Source organism: Theobroma cacao, chromosome 7 (assembly GCF_000208745.1).
Source record: "Theobroma cacao cultivar B97-61/B2 chromosome 7, Criollo_cocoa_genome_V2, whole genome shotgun sequence".
Classification (NCBI taxonomy): domain Eukaryota; kingdom Viridiplantae; phylum Streptophyta; class Magnoliopsida; order Malvales; family Malvaceae; genus Theobroma; species Theobroma cacao.
Genome location: NC_030856.1, coordinates 1,863,563 through 1,886,710, shown reverse-complemented (window position 1 = coordinate 1,886,710; position 23,148 = coordinate 1,863,563). Strand labels below are relative to the sequence as shown.

At 35.2% G+C, this 23,148-nt stretch overlaps 5 protein-coding genes across 8 annotated transcripts; 2 read left to right on the top strand and 3 right to left on the bottom strand.

Moving 5' to 3' along the window:
- Nucleotides 743-3,847, bottom strand: LOC18593494. Of its 3 annotated transcripts, none has more exons than XM_018124664.1 (9): nt 3,636-3,734; nt 2,837-2,893; nt 2,622-2,674; nt 2,309-2,360; nt 2,155-2,217; nt 2,012-2,071; nt 1,884-1,914; nt 1,290-1,331; nt 743-1,165 (listed from the first exon to the last, which is right to left on the bottom strand). In XM_018124664.1, the coding sequence occupies exons 1-9, from the start codon at nt 3,646-3,648 to the stop codon at nt 1,102-1,104; spliced, it is 435 nt and encodes a 144-aa protein (XP_017980153.1). In that variant the 5' UTR covers nt 3,649-3,734; the 3' UTR covers nt 743-1,101. The 3 variants fall into 3 exon arrangements, with proteins under 3 accessions (XP_017980153.1, XP_017980154.1, XP_007020809.2); XM_018124665.1 differs by having other exon boundaries at nt 2,837-2,888; nt 3,640-3,734; XM_007020747.2 differs by having other exon boundaries at nt 746-1,165; nt 3,640-3,847.
- LOC18593493 (ATP synthase gamma chain 1, chloroplastic) lies at nt 3,975-5,476 on the top strand. The gene has a single exon (XM_007020746.2). The coding sequence runs from the start codon at nt 4,153-4,155 to the stop codon at nt 5,284-5,286; it is 1,134 nt and encodes a 377-aa protein (XP_007020808.2). The 5' UTR covers nt 3,975-4,152; the 3' UTR covers nt 5,287-5,476.
- On the bottom strand, nt 5,779-9,198 carry LOC108662923. Its single transcript, XM_018124666.1, has 5 exons — nt 9,080-9,198; nt 9,029-9,032; nt 6,435-6,491; nt 6,220-6,272; nt 5,779-5,958 (listed from the first exon to the last, which is right to left on the bottom strand). The coding sequence occupies exons 1-5, from the start codon at nt 9,185-9,187 to the stop codon at nt 5,893-5,895; spliced, it is 288 nt and encodes a 95-aa protein (XP_017980155.1). The 5' UTR covers nt 9,188-9,198; the 3' UTR covers nt 5,779-5,892.
- Nucleotides 14,320-23,095, top strand: LOC108662922 (ATP synthase gamma chain 1, chloroplastic-like). Of its 2 annotated transcripts, XM_018124663.1 has the most exons (2): nt 14,320-15,491; nt 22,863-23,095. In XM_018124663.1, exons 1-2 carry the CDS (start codon nt 14,395-14,397, stop codon nt 22,897-22,899), a joined length of 1,134 nt encoding a protein of 377 aa, XP_017980152.1. In that variant the 5' UTR covers nt 14,320-14,394; the 3' UTR covers nt 22,900-23,095. The 2 variants fall into 2 exon arrangements, with proteins under 2 accessions (XP_017980152.1, XP_017980151.1); XM_018124662.1 differs by lacking the exon at nt 22,863-23,095 and having other exon boundaries at nt 14,320-15,718.
- Nucleotides 16,021-17,928, bottom strand: LOC108662924. Its single transcript, XM_018124667.1, has 4 exons — nt 17,476-17,928; nt 16,677-16,733; nt 16,462-16,514; nt 16,021-16,200 (listed from the first exon to the last, which is right to left on the bottom strand). Exons 1-4 carry the CDS (start codon nt 17,522-17,524, stop codon nt 16,135-16,137), a joined length of 225 nt encoding a protein of 74 aa, XP_017980156.1. The 5' UTR covers nt 17,525-17,928; the 3' UTR covers nt 16,021-16,134.

The window sequence follows — 23,148 nt, the reverse complement described above, 5'->3', positions numbered from 1 at the left end:
ATTTGCCTTGTCGGCAGCTTCTTACTTTTATATTTACTTAAATAACAAAAAAATATATTTTGAATTATATGCATTTTTACGATTAAATCTCTATATTTTTGTCGTATATCCGATTAAACATTTATATTTTTACTCAATTGAATCCTTACTCATAACGAACGGATGTTATTCTCAACATTATTGATCACTTATCATTAGAGATTTGACGTACCATATTGATTCAACACGAAAAAAATTAATCACATGTAATGTAACATGTTACATACTTATCCTACATTAACACACGCCAATCGTATGCTATCTACATAGAAAGTGATAATTGTCACTAAAAATGACATCTGTTGTATTTCCATACAAGAGCTCAATGGAGTCAAATAAAAAAAAAATAAAGACTCAATTAGATGCAAATAAATGAAAAAAAGACTTAATTGACTATGATAAAAATATATGAACTTAATTGCAAAAATTTATATAAATAAAGGATTTTATTTATTTATTTAAGCCCACTGAGAGAGAGACAAGAGTGTAGTGGGATAGGTGGGTGAGTTTGGTCTTCATGGAAAAAGTTTACTCCTTGAAATTTTAAGTGGGAATGACCATTGTATGAATGTTATGATTTTATGAATCTCTAACAAGCAATTAGATGATATGATTACTATATGTTGATTTCCAAAACCCAGAAACAATTTTCCTGCAAAATTAAACTTTCCATGCTCATGTTCATAATCCACTGAAATGAAGATGATTAAGACTAATGAGTACTATTGTTCATATCCAAATGTTCTAAGAGAGTGACAAAAGAATACTACCAAAATTTTAGCACCCTACATTTCCGGGCTAGAACTTATACATCATGATACAGAACAGGTTCGAAATTTACCCCTGCGATCATACATCGATGGAGAGGATTTGAACATCAAGTGTCATCTATCAAAGCTCAAACAGATGAAAAAAGGATTTCGGATGTAATCAGCTAAAGAATGTTCATTTAGATTGCCAGAAAATTTGAGGCTTCACAACCAACAAATGCAATTTATCTCAGAGTAGATTCTGTGGTAAGGATCAGAGGTGAAGACGATATTCCTTAACATGTGTTGATTATCATGTTGGCGGTTGCCATGTTCCTGGCTTGTAGGATGCACCGGAACCTGTTGGTTCTGAAGACCTGAAAAAAAAGTGTAGAGAATAAAAGATTACGTATTTCGGGTTAGCAAAAATAGTAAGTAGAACAAATCTATGAAGTTGGCTTGTTCTGCATATCATATATTCAGAAAGGGTCTGAAACTTACTCTGGAAGTGGTTTTCCCTTCTCTTCCTGTGTCTCTTTGGTCCTACAAATATGACGCATGATGTTAAAGCATACATATGTAGCAAGCAGTTTTTGTGATATGATAAAAAAAAAAAAAAGAATCAAATAAACCCAAGTGACAACTCAATTTACCAGATACCATTTTTTTTCTGTATACTTAAGAAGAAGGGGTAAAGGGGGAAGCATTCTTGTCTTTAGATGGGAGGTACAACTAGTCAAACTACCAATTATGCTATACCTTAGCTGCCACACATCATTCCAACGAAAGGTAATGAAAAAGGATAAAGATTCATTCATCAGCTAGAACAACAGAAATAGGGAGGAACAAAAACAGAGGCCTAAAGTGAAGAAGCAACAGTAGGGCAGAACCAAGTTGGAAGTAAAAGCATCTCAAGTGGGTCAGGAACAGCATTCATCAGTGCAGTTAGAGTAAAAAAGAAAGGAAATCCAACATGGGAATTAGATTAGGAGAATAATAAGCCACTCTGATAAACAATTCAATAAGTTTGTACTTGAATTGCTTCAACTCTCAGCAATGTTTTAGTCATGTTATCAAACAGTATGTGTCACCCACCTTCCATCTGATGCTTGTTCAACTTTGTCACCTGAGAGTAAAAACAAAAGAACGAAAATATCATCAGCACCAAAGCTTAAAATAGTATTGCTCATATTTTAGGACTTATCAGTAAAAGAATGTAACACCTTCCGAAGCAGATGGAAATTGCCGAATGAAGCTTTTTAAGTCTGGACCTCCAACTTTACCTATTAATTGCGGCACAATTATCAACAATTGCATGAGCAAAAAGAGAAAAGGGAGATAGGAGGACACAAGAACAGCAGCTCACCAGAGCTCACAGCCTTCTTACTGCCTTCTCTGGCTTTCCTTTCCTCTTCTTCCTTTTTCAAAACTTTTCCAAAAAAAAAAAAAAAGGCAAGACAAATCATTTTCAGAGAATACAGTGGCAGAACATGTTAAGTGATGATCCTAAGAATACGTACGAACAACGTTAAGCCTAACACGTTCACGCCTTGCTTCCAGTTCCATTATTTCCTTAAGATTGAAACAATAAACTGTCAAATCAAACTTAAAATCATTCCACCAGGATATCTTACCGGAAACACTAGTAACTAAAGTAAAAGACTGTGGTACCAAAATGTTTCTATCAAATATAATATCTATTTAAGAGATTTTATGCATTTGAATCATAATTCTGCTACACTTTATCTTTGGGTGAGGGAGATTTTTGCTGCTTCGAGAAGTGGAGGGGGGAGGGGGCTGTCAAAGTATGCAACGAAATACATTTGTAAGTACCTCTGGAGTTGGAGCTTTCTTTCGCTGCCCATTCAACCAACATATCCATTCAACTACAGCAATCAAATTGCAAGAAACCATAAGTATTGGAAACAAACAATGCAGTTTATACTGTAGTCAGTTTTCAATATGCAGCCTGATCAGTTAATATGAATGTATTTCTGACTACTCTATGCTATGGTGAACAAGTGAGCAACTTTCGCTAAAAAGCTTACCTGGGATTGTGGTTGGATCTTGCTCTCCTTTGAATTCCACCCATCTTTTCTCCTTTACTAGTACATAAACAAAACTATAATGTCAGAAAAACGTAATGGCAATGGCATATGAAAACATAATTGTATATCATTTACGAATAAGATGTTCTCCCCCCTGCTTTATTTTTTCTTTCTCCCTACTCAAAACCTCATTATAGGGGTAAGTGTACTCCATTATGAGACCTTAAGATAATTGAACTTCTCACTGGACCAATACCTTGGAGCAAGATCGTGTCATAGTTTTAAAATTTCCATCATAAACAAAACTGAAACTCAGCTCAACAAAACGGAATAAACATAATTAGACGATAAATAAGTAGGGATTTAAGTTTTCTCAAGAACCAAATGGAATTAGAGCTATCTATTTTCCTACTACTTGATAAATTGAAGGCTTCAAGTCTTTTCCTTACATTATTTCATAAACAAAGAGCTAACCTCCAAACAAATCAAATATCTAACACAAGAGAAGATCACAGGAGAATCCAAGAATCCAATTACTAATTTGAAAGCACAAAGAACACAAAATGCAGTCCAACACTTTATTCTTCAAAAATCCCAGATGGAAAATCCATGAATTCATATAGAAAACTCCACGAAACCAAAGCAAAAAGTTCAAAAAATAAAATTCAAAAGAACTAAGGACCTCTAGTATAAAACCCACATAGCAAATGCAAAAGCAGGATCATTAACGAATACCCATATCCATAAAAATGCAAAACTAGAAAATAAAAAATTGAAAAGAGAAGGGAATGAGACCCACTTACGGATACCATCAATCCCTTCTTTTCTAGTGAAGTAACGATTCCCAGCTTTGTCTACACCTATGAATGTTCTGTTGCTCAAACACCCAGCAATTCTCGCAAACAGCTTCGACATCTCTGCGTCCAAAGCTACGCTTTTTTGGCTTTTGGCCTGCTCAATTAAGGACTCGTGGGCATGGAGGCTGAAGGTGACGGAGACGGCGCAACTCAAAACGACATACCGCTTTGCGTTTAAGTTTTCATGCGTGGACTCTACTTTTAGTGGGGTCTGTTTGTTACTGAGAAAAAATTATTAATTAATCCGTCCTCAGTAACTCGTAGAGGTCCAAACAGAGCCTAAGAGCAAAAGAACAAAGTCCGAACTCCAAATCCCCGTTTGTTGGATTGTTCCCCAGATCATTGTCGTTTCTATTTCCCATCGCTTAGGAACTCACATCACCTTGGTCTGTCTGTACAAACTGTGAAGTTGAACCCAAAGCTTAAACCTAAAACCCGCAAAAACCCTCTCTCAAAACGATGTATTCTTCAAATCTACCAACTTGGATCTCATCAAAACCTTCAAATTCCAACAAAAATGTACTCTTTCATCAATTTAACCGAAACCCATTTGTCCAATTCCCTCAAATATTACCCCTCAAAAGCCTCTCTCAATCTCCTTCCCCTTTTGCTCCAGTTCAAAGCAGTCTTCGTGAGCTCCGAGAGCGGATTGCAACAGTCAAAAACACTCAAAAAATCACTGAAGCAATGAAGCTGGTGGCAGCTGCAAAGGTGAGGAGAGCTCAAGAAGCTGTCATCAATGGTAGGCCTTTTACTGAGGCTTTAGTTGAGTTCCTTTTCACCGTTAGTGAAAATTTACAATGTGAAGATATTGATTGTCCTTTAACTGTTATTAGACCTGTAAGGAAAGTAGCTCTCGTTGTTGTAACTGGCGATAGGGGCCTTTGTGGTAGTTTCAACAATGCAGTGATTAAAAAGGCTGAGTCCCGGTTTGCGGAATTGAAAGGTCTTGGATTGGATTATACTGTTATTAGTGTAGGGAAAAAAGGTAATTCTTATTTTAGGAGTAGGGATCATGTTTCGGTTGATAGGTTTGTTGAAGGAGGAGGGTTTCCTACGGCGAAAGAGGCTCAAATAATTGCTGATGATGTTTTTTCATTATTTGTTACTGAAGAGGTTGATAAGGTTGAGCTTGTATATACAAAGTTTGTATCTTTGGTGAATTCAGATCCAGTAATCCGAACTTTGCTTCCATTGTCAGTGCAAGGAAAGGTTTTTGATGTGAATGGGACTTGTGTTGATGCTATGGAAGATGAGTTGTTTAGGTTGACAACCAAGAGCGGGAAGCTGATCGTGGAGAGGGATAGGGTGAGGATGGAAGGAGGGGGAATTTCACCTCTTATGCAGTTTGAGCAAGATCCAGTTCAGATTCTCGATGCCATGATGCCTCTCTATTTGAATAGTCAGATCTTGAGGGCATTGCAGGAATCATTGGCGAGTGAGCTGGCAGCTAGAATGAACGCAATGAGTAATGCTACTGATAATGCAGTTGAGTTGAGGAAGAATCTTTCTATTGTTTATAATCGGGAACGACAGGCAAAAATCACTGGTGAGATTTTGGAGATTGTTGCTGGAGCTGAGGCACTTACATAGTCTCATAGGTTGACCATCTTTATCTCTTTCTTTCTTCTTATTCATTTCTCTTTTCTCCAATATCCTTCTGTTGGTGAAAATATTGTGATTTGCTAAATATGCTGGTAATGAAGTGCATAGTTTTATATACCACAGCATGTAACTTGAGCTTCTTATTTTGGGAACTGAATAAAGAGAAATTTTTGTTCAATGATTCTATTATTCTTGCACCTTTTGCTCTGTTATATTCTCCTTGATCTTCAATCATATGCTCTGTCTCACTGTTTGGCATGGTGCTTTTTTCTGTAATTTAAACTACTTTATATGTATCGAGGCTACACGATGCCAAATCCTGGTTACCTTTTTTCTATTCAATTTCTGCATCTTAATTACCTTTTTAGTATCAACATGATACTATTAATGACATTATATCTAGTATTTATCATGATGTTCTTGTAAGAAAGCTAAACTATCTTAAAGCTTTGCTCTCTACACTACAAATTAGATAGAGGCTAGAGAGAATGAAGTAGTGATTTACATTTTCACAACAATAGTGCTTTACATCGTGATGGTGCTTTACAAATCATTTTCAGAGAATACAGTGGCAGAACACGTTAAGTGATGATCCTAAGAATACGTACGAGCAACGTTAAGCCTAACACGTTCACGCCTTGCTTCAAGTTCCATTATTTCCTGAAGATAGAAACAATAAACTATCAAATCAAACTTAAAATCATTCCACCAGGATATCTTACCGGAAACATTAGTAACTAAAGTAAAAGACTATGGTACCAAAATGTTTCTATCAAATATAATATCTATTTAAGAGATTTTATGCATTTGAATCATAATTCTGCTACACTTTATCTTTGGGTAAGGGAGGTTTTTGCTGCTTTGAGAAGTGGAGGGGGGAGGGGGCTGTCAAAGTATGCAATGAAATATATTTTTAAGTACCTCTGGAGTTGGAGCTTTCTTTCGCTGCCCATTCAACCAACATATCCATTCAACTACAGCAATCAAATTGCAAGAAACCATAAGTATTGGAAACAAACAATGCAGTTTCTACTGTAGTTAGTTTTCAATGTGCAGCCTGATCAGTTAATATGAATGTATTTCTGTCCACTCTATGCTATGGTCAACAAGTGAGCAACTTTTGCTAAAAAGCTTACCGGGGATTGTGGTTGGATCTTGCTCTCCTTTGAATTCCACCCATCTTTTCTCCTTTACTAGTACATAAACAAAACTATAATATCAGAAAAATGTAATAATAATGGCATACGAAAACATAATTGTATATCATTTACAAATAAGTTGTTCTCCCCCCTGCTTTATTTTTTCTTTCTCCCTACTCAAAACCTCATTATAGGGGTAAGTGTACTCCATTATGAGACCTTAAGATAATTGAACTTCTCACTGGACCAGTACCTTGGGGCAAGATCGTGTCATAGTTTTAAAATTTCCATCATAAACAAAACTGAAACTCAGCTCAACGTCACGGAATAAACATAATTAGACGATGAATAAGTAGGGATTTAAGTTTTCTCAAGAACCAAATGGAATTAGAGCTATCTATTTTCCTACTACGTTGATAAATTGAAGGCTTCAAATCTTTTCCTTACATTATTTCATTAACAAAGAGCTAACCTCCAAACAAATCAAGTATCTAACACAATAGAAGATCGCAGGAGAATCCAAGTATCCAATTACTAATTTGAAACCACAAAGAACACAAAATGCAGTCCAACACTTTATTCTTCAAAAATCCCAGATGGAAAATCCATGAATTCATATAGAAAACTCCACGAAACCAATGCAAAAAGTTCAAAAAATAAAATTCAAAAGCAATAAGGACCTCCAGTATAAAACCCACATAGCAAATGCAAGAGCAGGATCATTAACGAATACCCATATCCATAAAAATGCAAAACTAGAAAAAAAAATTATTGAAAAGAGAAGGGAATGAGACCCACTTATGAATACCATATGTAACACGTCGTCTCCTCGTATAGTAGTTAATATAACTGTCCCGGTGACGAAAGATTAATTGATACGAATTTATATGTTGAAAGCGATAAAAGGTGGATGGAATGTACACACCTAAAATATTCTACATGCTTAAAAATAATAATGATAATAATAAATAATAANAAAAAGAAAAGAGCAGAAAAATGGAGAAAAAAAATAATAAAATAATATTATATATATTAAGTGAATTTCAATATTTAAGAGAAATAAGTAGAGGAGATGCACTACGATGGCAAGTTGGAGAAAATAACGAGCCATTGACAAGTAGATATAACGTTGTAACATCTCGCTATTGTGAGGTGAGTGAGTGTTAAATTTTAAAAATTATATCCCTATAAATATATTATGTATATTACATTTGATGGTTGATGAAATTGTGAAAAACATGAGTTGGTAGAAAGCTCTAAATTGTTTGTGATTGCAATCAAGGATTTTAAATTCGTTTTTTTATATTATATGTAGGTATATACCTACAAGGTTTTAATTACGAAGAAACAAACATTTCAATAATTTTCGCTTCAAAATCATACCTTACAAGCTTGTGTGATGTTTGGGTCAATGGTCATTATTTGATTCATGGCATTTGATAAAAAAAATTATTATTATTGATTTCACTTGGCATGCTGATTTGATGGATATGTCATACTTTGAAATAAATTATGCATAACATTCAAATTATAATTATATTGTTTTTGATCTGTCATGTTTTGTAAATGCATTAAATTGTAATTATTTTCATTTTAACGTGAATGAGACACTCTGGGGTAGGATCTGTTACCACATCAGGTCAAGTGTGGTCTTTGTGCACAAAGTAGTAATTGTTGATTATTGATATTTGATTGTAAAAGGGGATCTAAAGCCTCGATTTATATTGGGTGGTGTGGATAGTTCTCACGAGTAGGTAAAAGGCGACCTGAAGCCCCGATTTATATTGAGTGGTGTGGGTAGTTCCCACGAGTAAGTAAAGGGGGACCTGAAGCCCCGATTCATATGGTGGTGTAGGCAGTTCCCACGAGTAAGTGATGGTGTTTGAGAAAGTAAGCCTAAAGGCTATACTAAACCTACCCGAGGATGATGCTCACTTGTGAATTTTTATTACATAATGCATGACATTAATACTTGAAATATACCATTGAATGGTAAGTGAAATTTACATATTCATTGGTGATCGATTATTTCGCATTTTTATGTTTGAGACTTTTCATTTAACGCTTGCCATTGGATTTACTATTGACTGGATATTGAAGTTGAAAGATTTTCTAGTACTTTAAATATAACCGTTTTCATATTTGTTTATTTGTAATTTATTATTTTTAAGACTTGCAAGGTATAAAAACAAAATCTCTCAATTTAATGGAGTGTGCTTTCTACGCTTATTCTTGGATTTATAAACATTCCACCTTTATGTTTGTTTCCCCTCCTCGCCTGCTCACGGGGTCGATGATGATCACTGAGTCTATAAGACTCACACCCCTTTTATTTTCCCTTTTGCATATAGGAATTGGCCTGGTATGTAATCATCGGTATGTGCGATCTACTGCAAATAGGTAAAGGCATCTCATAGCATTTTATCCCGAGTCGTTCTGCTGTTAGAGGTCGACTTTTAGCAATTTGACATTACTATGCTTATTGTTAAATTCATGGAATAAATATATATGTTTTGAGCATTAATATGGTTTAGTAAATGTGTATAATGAGATATCGAGAAATTTCATTAAGGCTTGTTCGGGACTTGACTGGATCTCTTAGAGGTCTCGAACCCTGGTAGCGATCGGGGAGAGGTCGTTACACCATCAATCTCTTCTTTTCTAGTGAAGTAACGATTCCCAGCTTTGTTTATACCTATGAATGTTCTGTTGCTGAAATACTCAGCAATTCTCGCAAACAGCTTCGACATCTCTACGTCCAAAGCTGTGCTTTTTTGGCTTTTGGTCTGTTCACTTAAAGACTTGTGGGCATGAAGACTGAAAGTGACAAAGACGGGGTAACTCAAAACAACATACCGCTCTGCGTTTTAAGTTTTCATGTGTGGACTCTACCTTTAATGGGATAGCACAAAAGTGGATGCCACACCCAACTAGGAATGCACAAATTAAGATCGTGAGATTATTGAACAGAGACCTCGCAACTTAGAAAAAAATCGATAGATTTCTTTTATGTTTTTGTACAAAAATTTATGAACAAAGCACAAGCTACCACGATGTTGACTTATGTACTTGCCTTCCATCTTCAGCGAACAACAGAGGTTGCGTTAATGAAAGAACAACATTGTCCGATTCAATGAAACAAACAATAATCGTGCGCCTAACTAAAACCATACGACCACATTGTTGGCTGTTGATAAAGAAGGAAATTGTGAGAATTAACCTTCCTCATAAGCCCAATTCAAAAATATCACTTTTTATAATTTTAACTACTTTTAGTCAATTTTTGACATGACTTAACAATAATACTCTTTAAATAATTTCAGACAAATTAAAATGGTTTCAGTTTTCTTTATCCCACCATCTAGATAAAAATTTTAAAATGAAATCTCGATTTCTCTCTCTTATCAAATACTATCTATCTTGCTATCCAAAACGCAGAGATGACATCAAGCTCTTTCTTATTTTATTTTATTTTTTTGGATGATGGATCTTGGGGTTCTCAAGAGCGATGAACAGTGATTTTGCTCCTTGCAGGCAGTGATTTTGCTTAGGGAGAAGAAACAGCTAAAGCATGTTTGATAGATTTTATGGTGGTTCACGGTTTTGTTGTGTTTGGGATTGAGATGATTGTTAAGAATATTTGTTGAGATTTTGATTTTTTTATGAGATTTTGAATTAAAATTGTTCAGAAAATATTTTGTAAATGGGGTATATTTTGTTTTTGTATAAGAGAGTGAGCAAGGCCCTAAGTCACACAATGCCTTATTAACAAGTCACGCAATACCTATCAACTAGTCACGCAATGTTATACAACCAGTCACGCAATATCCAAAGTCAGTCAACATTGCCTAAAGTCAGTCACGCAATGCTTAAAAATTAGTCACGTAATGCCCAAAGTCAGTCACGCAATGCTTAAAAATTAGTCACACAATGCCCAAAAACTACAAAAACTACTGAATTTTATTTGATAAGATCAACAACTTTAGACGATACATCATATTCCATTAAACAACATAATTAACTAATATGCTTACTTGACAAAGAATGCTCAAAATATTCAAAAGTTTTCTTCATATATCAAAAATCACTCAAAAATACTTAAAACGCTCAAAGATTTTCTTCATGTATCAAAAACTACTCTGTAGACACTATAAATTTTCTCAGATAAACAAAAAGAAACAAAAATTAAAAATTAATCAATTAAAAAAATAATAATAATAATAGAAGAGAGAAAGAGAGGTACGACTGGCAGGATGCGGATGCACCCTGCTAGGCACCACCCTCACTCTGCCAGACACGAAAAATTCGTGTCTGGCAGGGTAGTGGGAGCGTGCCCCCCCCCCCCCCCCCCACGAAGCCAAGAATCGAGTATAAAGGAGGATCCATAGCCAAAAAAAGGGGGAGCCAAAAAAAAAATCTGAAAACCTCAGCTACCAGCAAAAATAAAAAAAACTCAAAAAAAATCCTAAGATTCCTAATAGCCACAACAAATCCACATAAAAAAATACAAAAAAAAGGAGATTTTGAGGTTTGGGCTTTGTTGTCGCCGGTCAGAGAGGGAGAGTCTGGGGTCTTTGTGATGCCAGTGGGGTGTTTAAGCTTTGGGGTCGTGCCATCGCTGGTTAGGAGGCCTGGGTTCTAGTGCCGCTAGAGAGAGAACTGGTGGGAAGTCGATGCTAAAGGGAGAGAAAGAAAGGGAGATTGGTTGACGGCCAAAGAGTGAAAGAGAGAGTGAAAGAGGGAGGACTGAGCGGGCCAAGGGAGATCGATCAGCAGCTAGAGAGAGAGAGAGTGTGAGTGAGTGAGAAAGGGAAGACCGATCAGGCCAAGGGAGATCGGTCGGCGGCTAGAGAGAGAGAAAGTGATAGAGGGAGGACCGATCGGGCCAAGGGAGATCGGTCGGCGGCCAGAGAGAGAAAAGAGAGAAGAAAAGTGAGATTTTTTTTTAAGAGAAGAATGAGGGTCCGACGATTAGAGAGAGAAAGTGAGGGGAAGAAATGGGAAGAAAAGAAAGAAAAGGGGATTTATACCTAGGTTTTAAAGTGAAACAACGTCGTTTTGGGGAAGGTAGAGTGGTGATCAAAACGGCGTAGTTTTGGCACTTGTGGGCTGCTAGACAAAGAGACTAGACAGTGGGCTTTGGAGGGACCACGGGTCAGGCCGACTATTTGGGCCAGTTTAGCCTAGTCAGGTAAAAATCTCATTCCTTTGCCAAACTGATCTGTGGTGATTTGGGCTACCTGGGCTGTTGTGATATTGTTTGTTTAAGATTTAATCTTATCTACTTAGTTTAAGCATTAATGATGCAGGATTAATTTTAAACTATGCTAGGATAATGTTCTAAAGTTTCTTAGATAATATTCTTAGGATCAGAAAATTATTAAAAAATAGAATAATATAAAAATAAGGATAACAAAACATATATAAAAATGATAAAAGTAAAAATATTTTAGAAAAAGTTTAGTTATACGAAGAACCTAAGCTTAGGAGAATATTTACTACAAATATAAATAACTCTTAAAATATATATATATATACATAAAACATAAAAAAAATAATATAATAAAATAAAATATAATGACATTAACTATAAGTATAATAAACCGATGACGCGATGGTCGATCGGGAAGCGAGAAGTCGCAACCCGGGCTCATTTTTCCTAGGTTCGAAATCCGAATTAAGGCTCCACCAGTACGATGGGAGAGCCTCGATTTCGAGATCCCGAAATTTTTATAAATAAAAAAATTAACAACACAAAATCATTCAAAAGAAATAATAGATAAAAAAAGAAAAAATAAAAAAAATAATGATAATTCAAATATGTATATAATAAATTTGTGAAAAGGTAATATCCATGACATAAAATAGACAAATAATAAAGACTATTAATAAAGAAAATCCAAGACAATAAATAATTTAAAAATTAAACATTAAATATCTAGTGGTATAAACTATAGATTAATAAAATGTTATGTAAAAGAAAAAAAATAGAAAATAAAAAATGGAATTAAACGTAGATATAAAATTTTAGGCATTAGGTTTGGATAAAAGACTGCTTACAAAAAATAATAATAAGAAAAAATAGAAAAATGTGATAATAAAAAAATAAAATAAAATAATAATAATAAATAATAAATAAAAAAATTAAATAATTGCATTAGCATAGCATACATATTGCATCATGCATATCATTGCATATAAATATTTCTGTTTTCGAGTTTAAGCTCCGATGATGGGATCTCTTAAGGATCTTGCGAAGGCGGGTATTTCTCGAAAAGTTTCTTAGGTGAAAAAATATCCTCGGGTCCCACCAGTATGATGGGAGGGCTCGAGAAACATCTTTAATAAAAGATTTTTGCCCGAATTAGGTTCATTATGCACGAAAATATTATTTTAAAATAAAACGTACGATGACCCCGATAACGAGATTTATTCATCGAATTTGCAAAGGCGAATTTCTCGAATAATTCCCTAGGTGAGAGAATACCCCAGATCCCACCAGTATGATGGGCGGATCCGAGAAAATATCATCGATAAAAGGTTACTCGTCCGACATATTTTTATCCCACGTCATGCATTTCATCTTGCCTCACATTTCCATTCCATTTTAGGTTAAATAGGAGATAAAATAAAAGAATAATGACCAAGGAAAAATAGTGAACTTAAAAAAATAAAGCCTAATAGGATAATCTAAAAATGGTACCGTTCATGGAACGGGCGTTCCGGGAGTCTAATCTTTTTTCGGGCGTAACTGTACTCCCGAACTTAGATTTAGAAAATCGTAAACCAGTTTAAGGTTTTCTTCAGCGGACTTAAAATTAATTTAAGGCTTCGTCGATCAGAATCGAGTCAATAGGTGGTCAATCACACCTAGTAAAAAAGATTGGTGGCGACTCCTAATTTTTTCAGAGTTTTCACTCATGTCTGACGGTCGAGTTCCCGGACCCGCACGTTGCGACATACTCAAAATGCTTAAACGTTTGCTTTCTGATAAGAAATATTCCAGAGATGAATAGTTTGACGAGAAAAGCTCAAAGAATATGAGTTGGTTTGAGGCGCAGAGCTAAACATACTTTATCCGTTAATAAATTTCGAGTTGAGATGTAAAATTAAATAAATGGATCAGTTTTATTAAAAGTAATTTTATTTAAATTTTAATTCTTTTAATTAAAAATAATTAAAATTATAAAATTTTATAATAAAAACGCATTATGCATAAGACTTATTAAAAAAAAAGAACTCGTGATAAAGTTCTCGTGATCCGTCAGAAAACCAATCTCTATTTAAAGCAGAAGCAGAAGCCTTTCACTTTAGGCTAGCCCTGCAACTCCTTTTGCATTAGCGATGAACATATTCTCAAAGACACTCAGTGCGACAGACATCAACAGGAGATGTGTGGTTGCAATGAAGTACTTCAAAATGGAACGTTTCCCAAAATTACAAGGCAAGTATAAGGTGGATTTTGTTGTCAAGGATGAGAGCGGCCGTCAGTGGATCTTTTGCTGCCGTACACGTATCACAAAGAACCCAAATCACCCGAAACACCCAAAGCCTGTTCTCATCAAGGAATGGATTCCATTTGTTCGTAGTAAGAAGCTTTGTGTTGGTGACAGAGTGATCATCTACGCGGAGCTTGATGATACAGGTTCGACAAACTATAGGGTTAAAGTGGAGAAGCGAACCAGCCCCTCTGAAGCTGCTTCATCTCATGTTATGAACCACAACCCTGATGGAGACAGCAGTTCAACCAGCCACAACAGTGACAATCAATCAAAAGCGACCTTCCAGCTTTACAGGGATCTTTTGCATGAAGTCCTGAGCCCTACCCTAACTGGAACTACTGCTGCAACAGGCTCCAGAGCAACATGACAGGGGGAAGCAACAGTCCTAAACCCTAAACTGAGAAGTTAAACCCAAAGCTTAAACCCAAAACCCGCAAAAACCCTCTCTCAAAACTATGTATTCTTCAAATCTACCGACTTGGATCTCATCAAAACCTTCAAATTCCAACAAAAATGTACTCTTTCATCAATTTTACCAAAACCCATTTCTCCAATTCCCTCAAATATTACCCCTCAAAAGCCTCTCTCAATCTCCTTCACCTTTTGCTCCAGTTCAAAGCAGTCTTCGTGAGCTCCAAGAGCTGATTGCAACCGTAAAAAACACTCAAAAAATCACTGAAGCAATGAAGCTGGTGGCAGCTGCAAAGGTGAGGAGAGCTCAAGAAGCTGTCATCAATGGTAGGCCTTTTACTAAGGCTTTAGTTGAGTTCCTTTACACCATTATTGAAAATTTACAATGTGAAGATATTGATTGTCCTTTAACTGTTATTAGACCTGTAAGGAAAGTAGCTCTCGTTGTTGTAACTGGTGATAGGGATCTTTGTGGTAGTTTCAACAATGCAGTGATTAGAAAGGCTGAGTCCCGGATAGCGGAATTGAAAGGTCTTGGATTGGATTTTACTGTTATTAGTGTAGGGAAAAAGGGTAATTCTTATTTAAGGCGTAGGGATCATGTTTCGGTTGACAGGTTTGTTGAAGGAGGAGGGTTTCCTACGGCGAAAGAGGCTCAAATAATTGCTGATGATGTTTTTTCATTATTTGTTACTGAAGAGGTTGATAAGGTTGAGCTTGTATATACAAAGTTTGTATCTTTGGTGAAGTCAGATCCAGTAATCCGTACTTTGCTTCCATTGTCAGTGAAAGGAAAGGTTTTTGATGTGAATGGGACTTGTGTTGATGCTATGGAAGATGAGTTGTTTAGGTTGACAACCAAGAGCGGGAAGCTGATCGTGGAGAGGGATAGGGTGAGGATGGAAGGGGGGGGAACTTCACCTCTTATGCAGTTTGAGCAAGATCCAGTTCAGATTCTCGATGCCATGATGCCTCTCTATTTGAATAGTCAGATCTTGAGGGCAATGCAGGAATCATTGGCGAGTGAGCTGGCAGCTAGAATGAACGCAATGAGTAATGTTACTGATAATGCAGTTGAGTTGAGGAAGAATCTTTCTATTGTTTATAATCGGGAACGACAGGCAAAAATCACTGGTGAGATTTTGGAGATTGTTGCTGGAGCTGAGGCACTTACATAGTCTCATAGGTTGACCATCTTTATCTCTTTCTTTCTTCTTATTCATTTCTCTTTTCTCCAATATCCTTCTGTTGGTGAAAATATTGTGATTTACTAAATATGCTGGTAATGAAGTGCATAGTTTTATATACCACAGCATGTAACTTGAGCTTCTTATTTTGGGAACTGAATAAAGAGAAATTTTTGTTCAATGATTCTATTATTCTTGCACCTTTTGCTCTGTTATATTCTCCTTGATCTTCAATCATATGCTCTGTCTCACTGTTTGGCATGGTGCTTTTTTCTGTAATTTAAACTACTTTATATGTATCGAGGCTACACGATGCCAAATCCTGGTTACCTTTTTTCTATTCAATTTCTGCATCTTAATTACCTTTTTAGTATCAACATGATACTATTAATGACATTATATCTAGTATTTATCATGATGTTCTTGTAAGAAAGCTAAACTATCTTAAAGCTTTGCTCTCTACACTACAAATTAGATAGAGGCTAGAGAGAATGAAGTAGTGATTTACATTTTCACAACAATAGTGCTTTACATCGTGATGGTGCTTTACAAATCATTTTCAGAGAATACAGTGGCAGAACACGTTAAGTGATGATCCTAAGAATACGTACGAGCAACGTTAAGCCTAACACGTTCACGCCTTGCTTCAAGTTCCATTATTTCCTGAAGATAGAAACAATAAACTATCAAATCAAACTTAAAATCATTCCACCAGGATATCTTACCGGAAACACTAGTAACTAAAGTAAAAGACTGTGGTACCAAAATGTTTCTATCAAATATAATATCTATTTAAGAGATTTTATGCATTTGAATCATAATTCTGCTACACTTTATCTTTGGGTAAGGGAGGTTTTTGCTGCTTTGAGAAGTGGAGGGGGGAGGGGGCTGTCAAAGTATGCAATGAAATATATTTTTAAGTACCTCTGGAGTTGGAGCTTTCTTTCGCTGCCCATTCAACCAACATATCCATTCAACTACAGCAATCAAATTGCAAGAAACCATAAGTATTGGAAACAAACAATGCAGTTTCTACTGTAGTTAGTTTTCAATGTGCAGCCTGATCAGTTAATATGAATGTATTTCTGTCCACTCTATGCTATGGTCAACAAGTGAGCAACTTTTGCTAAAAAGCTTACCGGGGATTGTGGTTGGATCTTGCTCTCCTTTGAATTCCACCCATCTTTTCTCCTTTACCAGTGCATAAACAAAACTATAATGTCAGAAAAACGTAATAATAATGGCATACGAAAACATAATTGTATATCATTTACAAATAAGTTGTTCTCCCCCCTGCTTTATTTTTTCTTTCTCCCTACTCAAAACCTCATTATAGGGGTAAGTGTACTCCATTATGAGACCTTAAGATAATTGAACTTCTCACTGGACCAGTACCTTGGGGCAAGATCGTGTCAGTTTTAAAATTTCCATCATAAACAAACTGAAACTCAGCTCAACAAAACGGAATAAACATAATTAGACGATGAATAAGGAGGGATTTAAGTTTTTCTCAAGAACCAAATGGAATTAGAGCTATCTATTTTCCTACTACGTTGATAAATTGAAGGCTTCAAAGCTTTTCCTTACATTATTTCATTAACAAAGAGCTAACCTCCAAACAAATCAAATATCTAACACAAGAGAAGATTGCAGGAGAATCCAAGTATCCAATTACTAATTTGAAACCACAAAGAACACAAAATGCAGTCCAACACTTTATTCTTCAAAAATCCCAGATGGAAAATCCATGAATTCATATAGAATACTCCACGAAACCAAAGCAAAAAGTTCAAAAAATAAAATTCAAAAGAACTAAGGACCTCCAGTATAAAACCCACATAGCAAATGCAAAAGCAGGATCATTAACGAATACCCATATCCATAAAAATGCAAAACTAGAAAAAAAAAATATTGAAAAGAGAAGGGAATGAGACCCACTTATGAATACCATATGTAACACGTCGTCTCTTCGTATAGTGGTTAACATAACTGTCCCGATAAGATAATTGATACGAATTTATATGTTGAAAACGATAAAAGGTGGATTGAATGTACAAACGTAAAATATTTTACATGCTTAAAAATAATAATTATAAATAATAATAATAATAATTCACATAAACAGCCATCCATGTGGTCAATTAAAAAATCAATTAAAATATTTTTGTTAGTGCTGAAATGATGGTCGGGGGCACCGGCCAAATGCAAAGAAAGAAGGAAGAACAAGAAAAAGGAGGAGGCCGGCCATGTGAGATGAAAGAGAAAAAAAAAACAAACAAAACAAAGAAAAGTCCAAGCATTTTAAATCATTTGCACTAAAAGTCGGGGCCGGCCTAAAGAAGCAAAGAAGAAAGGAGAAGAAAAGATGAGATGGGCCCCGCCAAGAGAATAAAAGAAGAAGAAAGAAAGAGAAAAAGAAAAGAGAGAAAAAGAGGAAAAGTTTGGAGAGTGAGGAATCCGAGGGAGAGAAGAAAAGTCTGCCAACAAAAGAGAAAAGAAAGAAGAAAGAAGAAAGAAAGGAAAGAAAAAAAATGAAGAAAGAGAGAGGGAGAGCGGCGGTGTCAGAGGAGAAGGAAGAAAGAGAAAAAAAAAAAAAAGAGAAAAGAGTAGAAGAGGGAGAAAAAAAATAATAAAATAATATTATATATATTAAGTGAATTTCAATATTCAAGAGAAATAAGTAGAGGAGATGCACTGCGGTTAGAGAAAATAACGAGTCATTGACAAGAAGATATAGTGATGTAACGTCTCGTTATTGTGAGGTGAGTATGTGTTAAATTTTAAAAATTATATCCCTATAAATATATTACATATATTACATTTGATGGTTGATGAAATTGTGAAAAATATAAGTTGGTAGAAAGCCCTAGGTTATTTGTGATTGCAAGCAATGATTTTAAATTCGTTTTTTTATATTATACATAAGTATATACCTACAAGGTTTTAATTACGAAGAAACAAACCTTTCAATAATTTTCGTTTCAAAATCATACCTTGCAAGCTTGTGTAATGTTTGGGCCAATAGTCATTATTTGATTAATGGCATTTGATAAAAAAAATTATTATTATTATTGATTTCACTTGGCATGCTGATTTGATAGATATGTCATGCTTTGAAATAAATTATGCATAACATTCAAATTATAATTATATTGTTTTTGATCTGTCATGTTTTGTAAATGCATTAAATTGCAATTATTTTCATTTTAACGTGAATGAGACACTCTGGGGTAAGACATGTTACCACACCAGGTCAAGTGTGGTCTTTGTGCACAAAGTAGTAATTGTTGATTATCGATATTTGATTGTAAAAGGGGATCTAAAGCCTCGATTTATATTGGGTGGCGTGGATAGTTCCCACAAGTAGGTAAAAAGAGACCTGAAGTCCCGATTTATATTGAGTGACGTGGGTAGTTTCCACGAGTAGGTAAAGGGGAACCTGAAGCCCCGATTCATATGGTGGCGTAGGCAGTTCCCACGAGTAGGTGATGATGTTAGAGAGAGTAAGTCTAAAGGCTATACTAAACCTATCCGAGGATGATGCTCACTTGTGGATTTTTATTACATAATGCATGGCATTAATACTTGAAATTTACCATTGAATGGTAAGTGAAATTTATATATTCATTGGTGATCGATTATTTCGCATTTTTATGTTTGAGATTTTTCATTTAACGCATGCCATTGGATTTACTATTGACTGGATATTGAAGTTGAAAGATTTTCTAGTACTTTAAATATAACCGTTTTCATATTTGTTTATTTGTAATTTATTACTTTTAAGACTTGCAAGGTATAAAAACAAAATCTCTCAGTTTAATGGAGTGTGCTTTCTACGCTTATTCTTGGATTTATAAACATTCCACCTTTATGTTTGTTTCCCCTCCTCGCCTGCTCACGGGGTCGATGATGATCACTGAGTCTATAAGACTCACACCCCTTTTATTTTCCCTTTTGCAGATAGGAATTGGCCTAACGTGTAATCATCGGTACGTGCGATCTACTGCAGATAGGTAAAGGCATCTCATAGCATTTTATCCCGAGTCGTTCTGCTGTTAGAGGTCGACTTTTAGCAATTTGACATTACTTTGCTTATTGTTAAATTCATGGAATAAATATATATGTTTTGAGCATTAATACGGTTTAGTAAATGTATATAATGAGATATCGAGAAATTTCATTAAGGCTTGTTCGGGACTTGACTAGATCTCTCAGAGGTCTCGAACCCTAGTAGCGATCGAGGAGAGGTCGTTACACCATCAATCTCTTCTTTTCTAGTGAAGTAACGATTCCCAGCTTTGTTTATACCTATGAATGTTTTGTTGCTGAAATACTCAGCAATTCTCGCAAACAGCTTCGACATCTCTACGTCCAAAGCTATGCTTTTTTGGCTTTTGGTCTGTTCAATTAAGGACTTGTGGGCATGGAAACTGAAGGTGACGAAGACGGAGTAACTCAAAACGACATACCGTTCTGCGTTTTAAGTTTTCATGCATGGACTCTACCTTTAATGAGGTTTGTTTGTTATTGAGTAATTATCATTTAATCCATCCTTAATAACTCGTAACGGTCCAAACAGGGCCTACGTGCAAAGAACAAAGTCCGAACTCCAAATCCTTGTTAGATTGTTCCCCAGATCATTATCGTTTCTATTTCCCATCACTTAGGAACTCAATTCACTTCTGTCTGTACAAACTGAGAAGTTTTTTTTTTTAAAAAAAAAACCGTGCGATAACATAAAAGTGGATGCCACACCCAACTGGGAATGCACAAGTTAAGACCGCGAGATTATTGAGCACAGACCATTCGACTCAGAAGAAAATCCATAGATTTCTTTTATGTTTTTGTACAAAAATTTATGAACAAGGCACATGCTACCACAATGTTGACTTATGTACTTACCCTCCATGTCTAGTGAATAACAAAGGTTGCGCTAATGAAAGATCAAGATCGTCCAATTCAATGAAACAAACAATAATCGTGTGCCTAATTGAAACCATACCACCACATTATTAGCTGTTGATAAAGGAGAAAATTGTGAGAATTAACCTTCATTATAAGCTCAATTCAAAACTATCACTTTTATAATTTTAACTATTTTTAGTCAATTTTTGTCATGACTTTACAATAATACTCTTTAAATAATTTCAGACAAATTAAAATGGTTTCAGTTTCTTTATCCCACCATCCAAATAAAAATTTCAAAATGAAATCTCGATTTTTCTCTCTTATCAAATACTGTTTATCTTGCTATCCAAAGTGCAAGATGACATCAAGCTTTTTCTTATTTTGTTTTATTTTTTTTGGATGGTGGATCTTGGGGTTCTCAAGGGTGATGAACAGTTATTTTACTCTTTACAAGCAGCGATTTTGCTTAAGGAGAAGGAATAACTAAAGCATGTTTGATGGATTTTATGGTGGTTCACGATTTTGTTATGTTTGGGATTGAGATGATTGTTAAGAATATTTGCTGAGAATTTTAATTTTTTTATGAGATTTTGAGTTGAAATTGTTCAGAGAATATTTTGTAAATGGGGTATATTTTATTTTTGTATAAGAGAGTGAGCAAGGCACTCCCTATAGGAATATATTTTATCTTGCTTTGGAGAATTATGGAGTTTTGTAACCTATATTTTATAAAATGCACAATTTCATGGCTTAACAAAAAAAGTATGTGTTTTAGGTTTTTGAGTTTATTAGTTTATTCATAGAACTCCAAAGTTGAGGAGTTGAAATTAATTTGACTGATTTTTAAGTATTGCGAGACTGATTTTTAAGTATTGTGAGACTGATTTTTAAGTATTGCGTGACTTAATCATTGTGTGACTAGTGTTTAGGTATTACGTGATTGGTTTTAGGCATTGCGTGACTGATTTTTAAATAATGCCTAAGTCACACAATGCTTTACTAATAAGTCACGCAATGCCTATCAACTATTCAGGCAATGCCATATCAATCAGTCACACAGTACTTGAAAACTAGTTACGCAATGCCCAAAGTCAATCACACAATGCTCAAAATCAGTCACGCAATGTCCAAAGTCAGTCACGTAATGTTTAAAAATTAGTTACGTAATGCCCAAAAAATAACAAAAACTACTGAATTCCATTTAACAAGATCAACAACTTCAGACGATACATCATATTCCATTTAACAATATAATTAACGAATATGCCTACTTGATAAAAAATGCTCAAACTATTCAAAAGTTTTTCTTCATATATCAAAAATCACTCAAAAATATTTTAAAATATTTAAAACGTTTAAAATTTTCTTCATGTATCAAAAACTACTCCAAAATGTTCAAAATGTTTAAACGTTTACTTTCTAATAAAGAATACTTAAAAGATGAATAGTCTGACGAAAAAAACTCAAAAAATATAAGTTAATTTGAGGTACAGAGCTAAACACACTTGATCCGTTAATAGATTTTAGATTGAGACGCGAAGTCAAATAAATGAATCAATTTTATTAAGAATAATTTTATCTAAATTTTAATTTTTTTATTAAAAATAATTAAAATTATAAAGAGCTTTGTCGTAAAAAAAAACGCTTTATACATTATGTCCATTTAAAAGAAAACTCTTGATAAAGTTCTGTCGGGATCCATCATCAAACCAATCTCTATTTAAAGCAGAAGCAGAAGGCTTTTATTTTAGGCTAGCCCTGCAACTCCTTTGGCTTTAGCGATGAAGATATTCTCTAAGACACTCAACGCGACAGACATCAGCAGGAGATGTGCGGTTGGAATGAACTACTTCAAAATGGAACGTTTCCCAAAATTACATGGCAATTATAAGGTGGATTTTGTTGTCAAGGATGAGAGCGGCCTTCAGTGGATCTTTTGCTGCAGTACACGTATCACAAACAACCCAAATCACCCGAAACACCCAAAGCCTGTTCTCATCAAGGAATGGATTCCATTTGTTCGTAGTAAGAAGCTTTGTGTTGGTGACAGAGTGATCATCTACGCGGAGGTTGATGAAACAGGTTCGACAAACTATAGGGTTAAAGTGGAGAAGCGAACCAGCCGTTCTGAAGCTGCTTCATCTCATGTTATGAACCACAACCCTGATGGAGACAGCAGTTCAACCAGCCACAATAGTGACAATGAATCAAAAGCGACCGGGATCTTTTGCCTGAAGTCTATGCAAAGTTTGTATCTTCGGTGAAGTCAGATCCAGTAATCCGTACTTTGCTTCCTTTGTCAGTGAAAGGAAAGGTTTTTGATGTGAATGGGACTTGTGTTGATGCTATGGAAGATGAGTTGTTTAGGTTGACAACCAAGAGCGGGAAGCTGATGGTGCAGAGGGCTAGGGCGAGATTTTGGAGATTGTTGCTGGAGCTGAGGCACTTACATAGTCTCATAGGTTGACCATCTTTATCTCTTTCTTTCTTCTTATTCATTTCTCTTTTCTCCAATATCCATCTGTTGGTGAAAATATTGTGATTTACTAAATATGCTGGTAATGAAGTGCATAGTTTTATATACCACAGCATGTAACTAGAGCTTCTTATTTTGGGAACTGAATAAAGAGAAATTTTTGTTCAATGATTCTATTATTCTTGCACCTTTTGCTCTGTTATATTCTCCTTGATCTTCAATCATAT

Bases quoted from the DNA above. Each gene is read 5' to 3' on its own strand.
- LOC18593494 (XM_007020747.2), bottom strand. From the start codon at position 3,751: ATGTCGAAGCTGTTTGCGAGAATTGCTGGGTGTTTGAGCAACAGAACA. The intron at 2,218-2,308 runs GTACGTATTCTT...TTTTTGGAAAAG, and splicing joins TGTTAGGCTTAACGTTGTTC to TTTTGAAAAAGGAAGAAGAG. The intron at 1,166-1,289 runs GTAAGTTTCAGA...CTTTTTTTTCAG, and splicing joins AAGGGAAAACCACTTCCAGA to GTCTTCAGAACCAACAGGTT.
- LOC18593493 (XM_007020746.2), top strand. From the start codon at position 4,153: ATGTATTCTTCAAATCTACCAACTTGGATCTCATCAAAACCTTCAAAT.
- LOC108662923 (XM_018124666.1), bottom strand. From the start codon at position 9,187: ATGTCGAAGCTGTTTGCGAGAATTGCTGAGTATTTCAGCAACAGAACA. The intron at 6,273-6,434 runs GTAAGCTTTTTA...TGATTGCTGTAG, and splicing joins AGATCCAACCACAATCCCCG to TTGAATGGATATGTTGGTTG. The intron at 5,959-6,219 runs GTACTTAAAAAT...TTCTATCTTCAG, and splicing joins AGAAAGCTCCAACTCCAGAG to GAAATAATGGAACTTGAAGC.
- LOC108662922 (XM_018124663.1), top strand. From the start codon at position 14,395: ATGTATTCTTCAAATCTACCGACTTGGATCTCATCAAAACCTTCAAAT. The intron at 15,492-22,862 runs TTTGGAGATTGT...CTAGGGCGAGAT, and splicing joins GCAAAAATCACTGGTGAGAT to TTTGGAGATTGTTGCTGGAG.
- LOC108662924 (XM_018124667.1), bottom strand. From the start codon at position 17,524: ATGTTAACCACTATACGAAGAGACGACGTGTTACATATGGTATTCATA. The intron at 16,734-17,475 runs GTGGGTCTCATT...TTTATGCACTGG, and splicing joins GTTACATATGGTATTCATAA to TAAAGGAGAAAAGATGGGTG. The intron at 16,201-16,461 runs GTACTTAAAAAT...TTCTATCTTCAG, and splicing joins AGAAAGCTCCAACTCCAGAG to GAAATAATGGAACTTGAAGC.